Consider the following 14,663-nt stretch of genomic DNA (forward strand, 5'->3'; position numbering starts at 1 on the left):
GATGGCAGGAAGCGCCCCGGCCACTTCTTCCTCCCCGGGTGTGGATTTGACCCCAGGGAGCAGCTTCACAGACAGGAGCGGACAGAAGCGCAGCTGGCCAGGCAGGACTTTCTTTGGCTGGTTGTTAGGAGTACTTTATCTCCCTGGGAAAGAAGCTCCAGACTTGTGAGCCAGCAGGGTGGGGGCTTTGCTATAAATCCTGCAGAAATTTGGGGGGATGAAGTGGGACTTCTAGGGATCTCACTACTATCTCTTGGGGCATCAGGGGACAGTTTCACTTTCAAAGACCACGAGAGAAGTTTCCCTCACTAGGCTGATGAAAAGTGATGGACGGACTGCGAAACAGGCCTAGGAAGGAGTTGTGTACTTATCAGGACATTTGCTCAGACAGGAAGATCTGGGCCAGGACCCTGGTTCCCAATCCCAACCCAGTTCCTGCCACTTAAGTGCTCTGAGGTTGGGAGTCATACAGTCAGTCCCCTGATTTTCTTGGACCCAAGAGAAGGCACTGTGTGTGTGTGGGGGGGTGCCAAAGGCTCATGGGAAAAGAGGGGCTGACTTGTGTTCACAAGTCCATACAAGCAACGCCAACACAGCATGAAAGAGTTGTTAGACTTGAGGATCCCCACCTCAGACAGGCTTGCTTCCTCCACTCCACTGGGGCATTTGGCAAGGACTGGAAACATTGTTTGGTTGTCGGAGCTTGGACATAAGAAGAGAGATCTGCTGGTGTCCATGGGGAGGGATCCTGACCAACATTCTACAGTGCACATCACAGCAAGGAACTGCCCTCCTAGAACGTGGAGGGTGTCAAGGTTTCTCAACCTGAGCTTGAACGAGGCTGAGCAGAAAACTGTGAGTGCTGGGGCCCAGTCACGGGGGCAGGGGGCCGGGAGAAACACTCAAAAGGCAAAACAGCCAGGGATAGTGGTGCATGCCTGTAATTCCAGCTGCTTAGGAGGCTGAGGCAGGAAGATGGCAAGTTTGAGGCCAGCCTCAGCAACTTAGTGAGATCCTGTCTCAAAATAAAAAAATAAAAAGAGCTGGGGATACAGCTCAGTGGTAGAGTGCCCCTGAGCACAATAGTACAATTCCCAGTAAAATAACTATCCTACTAATTAGCTAACTAACTAAATCACACACACATACACACACACACACACACTCACTCACTCACATACACACACAAATAGGGCTCACATCAGCTGAGTAGAATATTTGATAGGCCATTTAATATCAATTCATTGATGTGTGTGTGTGTGTGTGTGTGTGTGTGTGTGTGTGTGTGTGTGTGCTGGGGATTGATCCTAAGCGTATTCTACCTTTGACTTACACCCGGGCCCTATTTTTTTTTTAAATTTTGAAACAGGGTCTTGGTAAGTTTCTGAGCTTGCCTTGAACCTGCGATCCTCCCGTCTCAGCCTCCCAAGTATCGGACTGGGATCACAGGCATGCACCACCACGCCCGGCTCAGTGATGGCTCTTTACCGAAGGCCTGTTCGGTGCCAGGAACCGTGCAGTGCTGGGGCAGGACCTCAGACACGGAAAAGCCAAGCTGCTCATGCCCTCGGGGGGGCCAGGTGCGTGACAAAGCTCCCCTCCAGGAGGTGGGGACATGGATTCCGAGGAGCCTGCCTGTGGGTGGGCTGGCGGGCACCCTCGGAGCCCCAGCTCCTAGAAGCGCTACTGCCTCCCGGCCCCTGAAACGTGACATGCGTTAAAGACAGTAAAGCAAATAATCATTAATATTGGATGGGCTGAGATTAGCGGCAGAGAAGAGGGAGTCCTTCCAGATTAATAATGCATTGAGGACTTCTTCAGAGGGAAGATAAATTATGCAGGGCATGGTTGCTCAAGCATGGGAGGAAAACAATAGCTCTTTAATTTGGGGTTTGGCTGGATCTCTGTGGTAGGGATGCTCCCTGCTCTGGACCCCAGCAGTAGCCCTGCATCCTGTCCCCAAGGGGGTCCTTCCTTCCTTGTCTTTACAGCAGGGATGGGTATCTGAGTGTCATCCTCTACTCACGGAGTGGTGGAGGCAGGTTCCCCAGTCCAGAGCTGGAGAGTGCTCACCCTGCTCTCACACACAGCCCTCATGCCAGCTCCTCCAGGAAGCCTTCCCTGACCAGATTCGTCATCACTAACTAATATCACGGTTTAGCTCCTAGAATTTTCCTTTCTTAACAGGACATCACATAGAGCTGTGTGTCTGGTGGTATCTTGTATTTGAGAAAATGTGGTAGAAGGTGCTCAGTGTAGGTGAGCACTCAGATCCGAGTTCCTGAGGACTGGACCGTGCTTCCTCCTCATGGCCCGACCCTGCAGGCACTCAGTATTTGTTGAATGCATGGCAGAGCGGATGAGTGCTCCGGTCATGCACGGGCCAACTGCCTTGGCTGCAGGGCCTCTCTGAACAGTGTCCTTCCCAACTGGCACCCGCGTCTAGGACCAGCTCAGCACCGCAGCTCAAGGTCTGAGACCGTGCTTGTCTAAGCCACAACACACCGAGATGTATGAAAAACCAAAAGTCAAAACGAAGAGACTAGCCGGGCGTGGTGGCGCACGCTTGTAATCCCCGCGCTTGGGAGGCGGAGACAAGAGGATTGCGCAGGTTCAAAGCCAGCCGTGCTGGCGTAAGAGACCCTGTTTCAAAGATATAAAATAGGTCTGAGAGTGTAGCCCGGAGGTAGAAGGGCTTTCAGGAACCCCAGTACCACCAAAAAAAAAACAAACCAAAAAAAAAAAAAAAAAAAAAACGAAGAGACTACGTCCTGGCTCGCCCTCCACCACCCAGAAGAGGCAGCATGGGCAAGAGTCCGGCCTCATTTATTAACATTTACTAACAGAAGCTGGAGCCAGCTGGGGCGAGGAGGAAGGGAGGAGAGGTGGCCCTGGCCACTGTGCCTTCTCTGGGGCTCAGGCTCTTTGGGAAGCAGGGACAGGGCCGGCTTCTGCTCCGGTGTCCCCAAACCACAAAGAGCAGAGTGACAGGGAAGGGCCAGACCCAAGCCAAGTCCCTGCTACAGGGCTGGCCTTCCTCTCCTACTCCTCCACCGCACCAGGGCCTGCTGAGAACACCCTCCCTAGGCCTGCGATGGGCCCTCGCTCCTGCCCTGGTAGCCCCACCTTTGGCTGGGTGCCCATTCAGTGTGAGGAGGGCGACCGTGCCAGCACAGAGCACCAGAACGCGGGCACCCAGGCCCAGCCACCCGAGGCCCGCAAGCCCTGCCCCACACCCTACGAGCCACCCGGCGCCCTCCTTGCTGCCATGTGTGGGCTCTCAGGCGCGGTGGCATCAGTCAGCGGCTGCAGTGGACAGAAGCAGGTGACCCGGATCCTGGCCCTAACCCTGGCATGGTTTCCCCTTCCCATCAGTGATAGGTGCTGATGCTGAGTCTCCCAGCTCTGCCCCCCACCCCCACCCCGGCCACACTGAAGGTGGGGGCGTGGCCTGAGAGCCCCTCTCCACCACAGCCCACCCCGCCTGGCCGGGCTCACCTGATGGTGTTGTCAGGGTCACAGGGGCAGGGCAGGGTGCAGCCCGGGCCGTGCAGGCCCTCCGGACACAGGCGCTCCTGGCAGCGTGGGCCCTTGTAGCCAGGTTCACACTCGCAGGCTCCCGTGGCGGGCGAGCACTGCCCTGCGTTGTGACAATCACAGCGCTGCGAACACTGGAAGCCGAAGGTCCCGAAGGGGCACTCCTCTTGGCACCTGTGGGGCAGCAGAGCAGGACCATGGGCTGGGGTCCCCACCTACCCTTCCAGATCCTTCCAGCAGGCCCCCTTTCTCCCCTGCAGGCCGGGGCCCGTGTCTCCTCCAGGAAGCACTCCAAGGTGTGGTTCACCCCAGGCACTGAGTCTGTTCTATCATATTTCATTGATGCTAAATCTTATTTTGTGTGTGTATGTGGGGGGGTACTGGGGATGGAACCCAGGAGCATCCTACTTCTGAGCTACACCCTCGGCCCTAGTTTTTATTCTTTATTTTGAAACAGGGTCTCACTGAGATGCAAAGGGCCTCACTAAGTAGCTGAGGCTGTCCTCAAACCAAGATCCTCCTATCTCAGCCTCCCGAATGCTGGGATTACAAGTGTGCGCCACCACGCCTGGCTTATGTTTTTGTTTTTTTAATATCTGAAAATTGTGGTATAAACTACACATGCTTTGGTTTAAATGTCTGTATCCTTCCAAAATTTGTGATAAAACTCAATCCCCAAGGTGACAACATTACAGGTGTTGCTTTGGGGATGATTAGGCCAGAAGGGTCTATGCTCATGAATGAACCCTCAAAAAAGGAGGGCTGAGCCATGTGTGGGGTGACACATACTTGAAGTCCTAGTACTTGGGAGGCTGAGACAGGAGGATCTTAGGTTCAAAGTCAGCCTCAGTAATTACTTAGTAAGTCTTTCAGCAACTTAGGGACACCCTGTTGTATTTATTTTAAAAACACTAGGTCTGGGTGTACAGCTCAGAGGTAGAAGGTCCCTGGGTCCCATCCCCAGTACCACACACACACACCAAAAAAAAAAAGAATAAATAAATAAAAATAAATAAATAAAGAGCCAAAGGGAACTAGCTGGGCCCCTTTCTCTGCCGCCCACCCTTGCACTACACAAGGACACAGTGTTCATGGCACCATCTTGGAAGCAGAGACCAGGCCTTGACCAGTCACTGACCCTCCCAGCACCATGACCTTGGACTTCCCAGACTCCCAAACTGTGAGGACTGGAGAACTATGTTCCTAAACTACCTGACCTCAGATATTTTGTCATAGCAGCATGAACACACTAAGACAACACATAAAATGTACTGCTTTAACCATTAAGTTAAAAGTGGAATTATATACATTCCCATTGTCATGGAACTGTCACCAACATTCATCTCCAAAAACTAAAACTTCATACTCATTAATAATAAACCTTATGAGCCAGACGTGGTGGTGCACGCTTGTAATCCCAGCATTCGGGAGGCTGAGACTGGAGGATCGTGGTGAACGGACAGCCTCAGCTACTTAGTGAGGCCCTCTGCAACTCAGTGAGACCCTGTTTCAAAATAAAAAATAAAAAATAGGGCTGGGAGTGTAGCTCAGAGGTAGAATGCCCCTGGATTCCATCTCCAGACCCGCAAAATAAATATATATATACACCTTATTTTTTTTTTTTTTTGGTGGTACTGGGGTTCCTGGAAGCCCTTCTACCTTCGGGCTACACTCCCAGACCTATTTTTACATTTTTATTTGGAAACAGGGTCTCCTAAGCCAGCGCGCGCGGCTGGCTTCGAACCTGCGCGATCCTCCTGTCTCTGCCTCCCAAGCGCGGGGATTACAAGCGTGCGCCACCACGCCCGGCTACACCTTATGTTTAAAACTGTATTTCAACATCTCTGAAATCAGAAAAGGCATATAACTTATGGCATGGCATAGTTTAATTATCAATGTTTTTTATTCTTAGCAGTATGTAAAAGAATAATGCATATTATGATCAGTGGCATCTGAGGCTTGACGAGGAGGGCACTTTCATTTCTAGGCACTGTGTTTTTTGAGCCTTTGGGGCAGATTTCCTGACATACTGGGAGAGGCACCTCCATCCCAGGGTAGAGCTCCCCTTAAGTAGATGAGGAACCTCTTTTATCAGGCTGAAGAGTCCCGTCCGCCCCCCCCCCCATGGGCCATTTCTCCCTCTGGGATTGGAGAGCCTCTCTGGGCAGGGGCGGAGTCCCTCCTTCAGCCTGTGAACCCCAGGGAGCAGGACCTGGCTCCCTTCCTGTCCCGCTCCTGTTTGTGCTCAGGCTGAAGCGGGCAGCATAACAAGAATCATCCAACTTCATTTGACTCACGACCATCCTTTGTGGACCCTCTGGGGTGGGTGTGAGCCCGCTGCTGACCACGCTGCTGACCACCTGGCTTCCTCAACGTGCCTCTGCCCCAGTTCAGGGCTATTTCACAGGGAGGCAAATTCGTTGTCACCACAACTGAGTCCTGACGAGGTAAAGGGTAGACCTGGGGCAACTCCTGCACCCAAGTCGGAGGGAATGGCCTCTGGTCTTGGATGTTTGGGATGTGGACACAGCTTCCAGGGTGTGGATAATGGAGAACCGATACCCACTTCCTCATCATACAATGGGCTAATAACTAGACCTCCTCAGGTTGTTGGAGGATTAAATGAGATAATGTTTGTAAATGTTTAGAAAAGTACCCAGAACATGGGTAGGGCTTATTAAGAAATGTTACTGGCATCTTGCTAATGTTGTTTTCTACAAGGTTATTTTTGTGTGTGTTATACTGAGGATTGAGCCCAAGGGCATTCTACCTCTGAACTAACCCCCCCACACCCTATTTCATTTTTATCTTGAAGCAGGGTCTTGCTATGTTGATGAGTGTCTTGCCAGTTGCTGAGGCTGTCCTTGAACCTGCAATTCTCCTGTCTCAGCCTCCCAAGTACTGGGATTACAAGCATGTGCCGCTGACACCCGGCTCTACAGTTTTTTAAGTGGAGCCCATCTGACCTCGGATTCTGGCATGAAAAAACTCAAAGAGAAGAATTCTAAAATGTTAACAGTAGGGTGGACTTTAGAAATTATAAATGTTTTAATAATCATATTTTCCCTTTCTCAGGTGTGTGGTGTGTCTTCTACAGTAATGGGGAGCAATAAAAGAGGTTTAAAAAGTCACCCTAACTGGGTGTGGTGGCACACACCTGTAATCCTAGTACTTGGGAGCCTGAGACAGGAGGTTAATAGGTTCGAGGCCAGCCTCAGCAACTCAGTGAGACTCTTAGCAACTTGGAGAGATACTGTTTCAAAATAAACAATAAAAATAGGGCCATGAGTAGCTTGGAGATAGAATGCCCCTTTGTTCAATCCCTAGTACACAAAATAGCCCTAACTTTTTTGTTATATCTTAGAAGGTCATGGACTGGAACAGTGTCTGGATGAGCTTGGTGGCCACACCCCAGCAGAGTCAGGTAGGCCTGGAGTGGCCGGTGTGTGGGGACACTGGAGGCCCGTTGTCCCTGTGTCTTTTTTTCTGTCTTTGTTGCTCTGTACCCACAGTGACGGGGAGAGGAAAGGGACATGGGTCTGGCCTTGAGAGCTTCCCCCATGAGAAGATGGCACTGGCTGTCCCCTCTCAGAGCCACTGTGGCAAAGGAGGAATCTGGCAGAAGGAGGCATGGCTGGGGGATGATGACCACGGACCCAGGCACTGGCTAGAGAGGCTTCCAGCCGCTCAGGCTGCAGATATTCTTGTTGCCTTCACTGTGGACTTGAGGAGAGGTGACTGGTCCCAACTCGCATATCCTGTAGGTGGCCAAGATGACCCCAGTTAAAGCCTGCTGCATGGCAAAATGTGTGAGCAGAAAGCGCAGAAGAGAGAGGGAAGACAGGGAAGAAGGAAGGGGATGCCTGGAGAAGAAATGGAAGAGAGGAAGGAGGACAGAGGATGGTGGGTAGAGGAGGGAAACTGAGGCAGAAGGGGAGAACCAAGAGCAGCTGAGGACGAGCATCATCCCTATCTGAACTGCCTGTCCCTGCTCAGCCTCAGGATGGATTTCTCCAGAAGTCACTGGGCTTGTACATCTCAGATGTCTCCAATGGCAGAAGAGAAAACTCGCATCATGAGGTACCTCCAGACACTTTTTTTTTTTTTTTTTTGGCAGTACTGGGAATGGAACCCAGGGGCATTCTACCTCTGAGCAACACTCCCTGCCCTAATTTTTATTATTTATTTTGAAACAGGGTCTCACTGAGTCGCAAAGGGCCTCACTAAGGAGCTGAGGCTGTCCAAAAATTGCAGTCCTCCTGTTCAGCCTCCTGAATGCTGGGATTACAAGCGCACGCCACCACGCCCAGCTTTTGACACATCTCTTTCATGCACACATCCCTGCCCCTGCCCAGCAGGACTGGACAGAGCCCGGATAGGGAGCCCCTCTAAAGGGCCATATATTTGGGGTGACTGAGTCCACAGCCCACCAAGAGAATCTAGAGATGACATATTGACAACCTAATCCATTTACATAATCAGCCTCTTTTTATTTTTTTTCCTCCTCACAATTTAAACGACTTATTTATTTAGAGATCAAGCCATGACTGCTAATGAATTTTACACAAAGCATGCTAATAACGGGGCCCATGGAACAGAAGGGTAATCACAGCAGGAATTAGTTTTCTACTTAAACATCCTTCCTTTGCAACATATCAATCTAATGTGTCCAATATTACCATTAACAACCAGATACATTGCTCAATTAAATTACAAAATGAGCTGCAAAGCCCTCGTTACGTCTCCTGTTTAATTTGCGCTGGATTCAGCCTATCCGGGGAGGCCTGCGTTATTACACCCGCTCAGCTTTAATATGCTTGTGATGATTTGGGGTGGGTTCATGTAACTGTCACCTACAAAATTAATGGAGGTAATTTTACAAAATATTAAACACCAGGCAGCCCGTTTCGGTGGGAAGCCCAAAAGCTACCAGGGTCTCTGATGGAACTTTCCTGTGGTTGTTTGGCGACACATACCAGAGGGCCTCTTGGCTTTGGCGGTTCCTCTCTGCCTGAGGATCATGAGCCAGGCTCCAAGAGGAGAGATTCTGGACTCTAAGACGGCTCCAAGAAGACTTTCCCTATTCTGCACATCGTGACAGTGGACGCCAATAAGGCCTGGCCCACTGATGCCGACCCCAGGAGACGGGAGTCCCAGGCCTGTTTGTTCCCATCAACAAATGGAATATATTCCTGCTCAGATGAAAGTGGACTGGAACCTGGTCCTGTTCTGGTTTGGCATCTTCCTAGTTCCTGTCCCCACTGGCTCATTCTGAGCATTTCCTTATCTGGGGGAGAAGGTGCCCCAGCCCTGGATCCTCAGATACCGCTCAGCCACACTCCACACCAGGGAAGCTGATGTAGATGAACTGGCTGGCAAAGCCTCAGGTCTGGCCCTAAAGGTCCAGGCAGGAGGTCAACAACCCCAGTGGACAAGCTTCTTTCTGTACATCATTGAGGATCAGGGCTGATTCCAGGGGGAGCGAGAGGAGCTTGGACTGTCAGCGCCCAAGGACTCCAGGCAGACACCACTTTGATCCTTGCCTCCTGACGTCACCAGGCAGGGGAGGAATGGGGGTGGCGAATAAGCACCCTTGCCTACTGTGTCTGGGGAGAAAAACAGAGTCCAGGGGCAGAATAGAAACACGGATCCATCTCCATTCCTACTCTCTCCTGCTAGGGGAGAGAGAGAGAGAGAGAGAGAGAGAGAGAGAGAGAGAGAGAGAGAGAGAGAGAGAGAGAGAGAGAGGGGAGGGGAGGGGAGGGGAGGGGAGGGAGAGGGAGAGGGAGAGGGAGAGGGAGAGGGAGAGGGAGAGGGAGAGGGAGAGGGAGAAGAGGAGAGGAGAGGAGAGGAGAGGAGAGGAGGGAGAAGAGGAGAGGAGAGGAGAGGAGAGGAGAGAGAGAGAGAGGAGAGGAGAGGAGAGGAGAGGAGAGGAGAGGAGAGAGAGAGAGGAGAGAGAGAGAGAGAGAGAGAGAGAGAGAGAGAGAGAGAGAGAGAGAGGAGAGAGAGGAGAGGAGAGGAGAGGAGAGGAGAGGAGAGGAGAGGAGAGGAGAGAGAGAGAGAGAGGTGTCTCAGCTTGGCTTCCATGACACTGGTCACTTTTTCTCCTCTCCTCTCCTTTCCTCTCCTCTCCTCTCTTCTTCTCTCTCATACTAGAAATTGAACGTAGGGGCATTTCACCTCCAAGCTACACTCCCAGCTCCCCCTTTTTTAGGTACAGAGGATTGAACCCCGGGGGCGTGCTACCTCCGAATCACACCTCCAGCTCTTTTTATTTATTTTTTTTATTTTGAAACACGGTCTCCCTAAGTTGCTGAGGCTGGTCTCGAACCTGCAATCCTCCCGTCTCAGCTTCCCAAGTACCCGGATTACACATGTGAACCGCCACACCTGGCTCCCCAGCCTTCTCTTAAAAAATGTGAAAACTTTGTAACAAACAGGGTCTCGCTGGGTTGCTAAGAGTCTCGCGTCTCGCTAAGTTGCTGAGGCTGATCTCCAATACGTGATCCTCCCGTCTCAGCCTCCCAAGTACTGGAATTACAAGGCTATATCTCTCTTCCACTGTGCCTACCCTATCAGCACAGGATCCTCCCTCCAACTGCGGCAAATGTGCACACAATCAGGTGTTTTTGTGGATTATCCACCTCCAGGTTGGCCTCACTCAAGGACATTGGTACGCTTATTCAGTCTGCTCTCGGGCCACGGGCCTTCAGAGGATACAAACTGTTCTCAGCTTTGTTGGGGGGGGGTAATCAAATTAGGAATAAAAATCCACTTCGAGAAGAAATCATGCAAAATGCTGATTTTGCAGCTCGGCTTCTTTGGATCACCTCTTCCATTCTCTCCCTCCATTAGTGCCGACAGCAGCGATGGGTGCCCACCTCCCTCCCCCGGGAGAACCTGTGCAAATTCGGGGTGACTGGGCTGGGGAAGGGAGCTATGTGGCTCCGGAAAAGTGAGTTGATGAATCTCCCTGGCAGGAGGACTCAGAATCCTTGCTGAGGAAGGATCTAGAAGGCTGGCACGGAGCACGCCATGGCTGTGAACCCCAGCCGTTCCCTGCAAGGCTGCCGTGAAGGTGAGCAGTGAGAACGGCCAGGACAAGAGGCCACGCCATCCTTACCTGTCCCCCATATATCCAGCTGTGCAGTGGCACTGTCCAGTCACAGGGTCACACTGCCCTCCGTGGTGGCAGGGACAGTCCTGGCTGCAGTTCTGGCCAAATGTCCCTGGTGGGCAGGGCTGGGCACACACCGCTCCCTGAAACAGAGGCAGGAAGACAGTCACAGTGGTCCAGAGACGCCATGTGGAGACCCACTCTCCTAGGGATGGCACAGCTGCTGGGCCCCAGAGGCCACTCCATCTTTCCAGTGGGATGGAGAGAGCTGAACACCATGCCCCAAAGCCCTCATCCTAGAGATGGGGACCCTGAGGCCATGTGGCCATCCAATCATTCAGCATGCTTGTTGTACACCAGGTTCTGTGTTAGACCTACAGGTACAAAATAGGAGTAAGGTTGGATTCTGTCTCCACAGTCTACCGAGGAGAGAGTGAAAAAGAGCTCAGTAAATAACAGGACACCGGGATGCGGTGCAGAGCTGAGCAAACACGGGGAGGAGCCCCCATTAAACACGCTGGTGTGGACGCATGCAAGTGGCTCCACGCCTTCCCCAAACCTCACTTAAAAAAGCACAAAGCTACAAGCAGAAAAGGAATAGAGGACAGAGGACATCACATGTAGGAAGATGGGAAAGTGGATAGGGGAGTGGAACTGCTTGGGTTTCTGCTTTCTCAGCAAAGCCAAGTGCTTGCAAAGGGTGTGTGTGGCACCATCATGAGGCCGGGTGGCCAAGTCCTTTCTAGCCTCAGAGACGCTCATGAATCAGAGAAACCAGCATCCGAGGAGCAAGTACGGAGAGAACTGGACTGTTTAAAAGTTTATTTTTTTTTTTTTGCCGGGCGTGGTGGCGCACGCTTGTAATCCCCGCACTTGGGAGGTAGAGACAAGGAGGATCGCACAGGTTCGAAGCCCTTCACTGGCTTAAGAGACCCTGTTTCCAAATAAAAATATAAAATAGGTCTGGGAGTGTAGCCTGGAGGTAGAAGGGTTCCATCCCCAGTACCACCAAATAAAAAAAAGTTTTAATTAAAAAAAAAATTTTTTTTTGCAGTACTGGGGGTGGAACCCAGGGGATTCTACTTCCAAGCTACACCCCCAGCCCTATTTTTTATTCTTTATTTTGAAACAGGGTCTCACTGAGTTTCAAAGGGCCTCACTAAGTAGCTGAGGCTGTCTTCAAACTGCGATCCTGTTGTCTCAGCCTCCTGAATGCTGGGATTACAAGTATGTGCCACCACGCCTGGCTACTAAAAGTTTATAAAAGGGATTAAACCCTTAATTCCCACCCACCCCCCACGTCAAACACACAGGTGTTGTCCTCTTGGAGAGACTGACCACACAGGCTTTGGATGCAGCGATGCAGGCCCTGCTGAACGTGGGGTGGATTCCACCTTCTGAGTGACCAGCCCCTCTGCTCTGTTTCTGCTCAGCTGCAAGAATATGATTGCCCCTCTCTGTGGAGGGGGCTGAGGGTTCCTTTGGGGGACACTGATGAGCTCTGGAGAAGTGATCCACAGCCACTCTATCTGCGGGACCCATCAGTCAACGGGCCTGGCATCTCCCTCCACCCTTGACTGGCTTTTCTGAGGCTCACTGTAAAACAGGACCAAAAACCAAAGATGGTGAGATGTTTGAAACAGGATCTCACATGAAAGATGAAGATAGAAATAAGCAAACAGACAAAAGAAACATACAGGAGTCAGGAACTGCCAGGAGCAAAGAAAATTTAAAAGAAGAGAAGAATCTTTCTATCATAATTAAAGTGAACATCCTCAGGTAACTAGTTATAAGAAAATATTACATTTATGAAAAATAGGGTGCTATAAAAAGGGAGTATCCAGAGAACAGTGAAGAGCTCTTGAAAATTAAAAGAAAGATGGGAGAGCTTAATTTTTTTTTTTTGTTTGCTTGTTTCTTTTTGTGGTTCTAGGGACCAAACCGAGGGGCTCAGCCTGGCTGGACAAGCACTCTACCACTGAGCTACCCCTCCAACCCTGGAGGTAAAGATGAATAGATGTCCTACAAAATAGAATGAGAGAGAAGGAAAGAGGACTTGAAAATAGTAGAGAAATATAATATACAGTAATGGAAATAAAGGAAGGAAGAGGAAGAGAGGGAAGGAAGGAAAGAAGGGAGACAAGCCCCATATTAAATCTTATCATTGTAAATTCTTATATTTCTATGGATAAAGAAATGATCCTTAAAGTTTGTAGAAAGAAGAAAGCAGTCACCTACAAAAACCAGGATCTAAGGCAGCAAACTTCTTAACCAGAAATTGGAAGACAATGGGGAATGCCTTAGAGGCATGGAGAGAAAGGCCGGGCAGGATGGCACATGCCTATAATGCCAGCTTCTCTGACGCTCAGGTAGGAAGATCACAAGTTTGAGGGCAACCTGGGTGATTTAGTGAGAGCCTGTTTCAAAATAAAAACTTAAAAAGGGCTGGGGCTGTATCTCATTTCCAACCTAGAATTCTATTCTTTTCCCAACTATTCTATCCCTTACCCAACTAAAATAACAATCAAATAGGGGATTTAGTCACGCGTGGTGGCGCACTCTTGTAATCCCAGCGCTTGGGGAGGTTGAGACAGGAGGATTGCACAAGTTTGAAGCCAGCCTCAGTGAGGCTCTCAGCAACTTACTGAGACCCTGTTTCCAAATAAAGTATAAAATAGGTCTGGGAGTGTAGCCCGGAGGTAGAAAAGCCCCTGGGTTCCACCCTCACCACACACACACACACACACACACACACACACACACACACACGGTATTCAATAAAGACATTTTTCAGATTTTAATAACCTCAAAAAATTAGCCTTCCATGAAAACTTTTCAGGTGGCTAATAGAGGATTTTTCCCAATAAAAAGAATTATCCAAGAAAAAAGGCATGGTTTTCAGGAAGTAGGGGACCCAACAGAAGAGAGAGGTGAAAGGAATCCTGGGTGGTGGTGAAAGGTCTCAGATGATAGCCACACAGTAGACCTGGAAAGCAGAGTTCATATTGTGCAGAAGCATGTAGGCTTCTGACAGTGTTACCTCAAAAACAAAAGCAAAATACTGAGACATTGCAGTATCTGATATCATTGAGAGGAGTTTTAGGCTTCTGCCTAAAACAATATATCAATGAGACTGCTAATCTAAGCATTAAAATGATCTAACCAAAAATTCTAATACGAGGAGGGTGGGAGAAGGGTTGCTTGTGTTAGTGTGTGTGTGTGTGTGTGTATGGTGAATCTTATTCTGTGGCAGGAAGTCAATAGATTCAGCAAATGTCTGAAATAGAAAAGTCAAGAAATGGCAGTAAAGCACGTTATGTAGAAAAATGGAAGGAAATGCCAGAAGAAACGTCTCAAAGGTTTGAAAGTGGTTGTCTTTAGGAATTTATGAGTGGGGAAGGTGACTTTTTCTTCTGCCCTCCCCAGTATTATTAGCCTTGTGTTATTATATAACTTTAAAACTAGGGATATGAATCTTAGATCTGTAACAACAGACATCTGAGCCCGCTCCTGTCTCTTGCCACCTTTCCAGACTCTCACACACCAGAGACAATCGTTTCTCTTACGAGGATCAAGGATGATCCTCCAATTAATTAATCAATTAGTTCAACCCACAATTATTAAACACCAATAATTGCCAACACTGTCAAAGTTAGTTTAGCGAGGAAAAGCCTGCCAGACCAGAGCCATCTTTCAAGATAATCCAATTGAGCCGTAATGAATTTAGTGGCAGGCCTTTTAGCTTAGATTTCTCCTCCACACACATGCAGGATACCGAGGCTCTGAGCAGCGGGGTGGAGGGATGCAGAGAAGGGAGGACTGAGAGGCAAAGGCAGCGGCCAGGACAGTGAGATTAATGTATGTGTCGGAGTAGGGGAGCCTCTTCCCCTGGAGGTGGTGCTGGGGTACTCTGGCATGTCGTGGGCCTGCCTTTCTCATGGTACTCCCATAAGTTCTAGGGACTCAAGTCCGATGAGAGGAGTCACATGCATGCACACTTGTGTGCGCG

At 50.0% G+C, this 14,663-nt stretch overlaps 1 protein-coding gene across 4 annotated transcripts in view; it reads right to left on the reverse strand.

The window, feature by feature from the left end:
* The window catches only part of MEGF11 (multiple EGF like domains 11), a gene marked incomplete at both ends in the record, with an annotated part of 227,329 nt that overhangs the window by 63,374 nt on the left and 149,292 nt on the right, over positions 1 to 14,663 (reverse strand). For all 4 annotated transcript variants that reach the window (XM_080691722.1, XM_080691721.1, XM_080691723.1 and 1 more), the window contains 2 exons: positions 3,499 to 3,711; positions 10,661 to 10,797. In XM_080691722.1, the coding sequence (XP_080547848.1) occupies positions 3,499 to 3,711; positions 10,661 to 10,797 (350 nt within the window). The remainder of the gene's footprint in view (positions 1 to 3,498; positions 3,712 to 10,660; positions 10,798 to 14,663) is intronic.

This window comes from Muscardinus avellanarius (genome assembly GCF_963383645.1).
Source record: "Muscardinus avellanarius genome assembly, chromosome: 3".
Lineage (NCBI taxonomy): Eukaryota > Metazoa > Chordata > Mammalia > Rodentia > Gliridae > Muscardinus > Muscardinus avellanarius.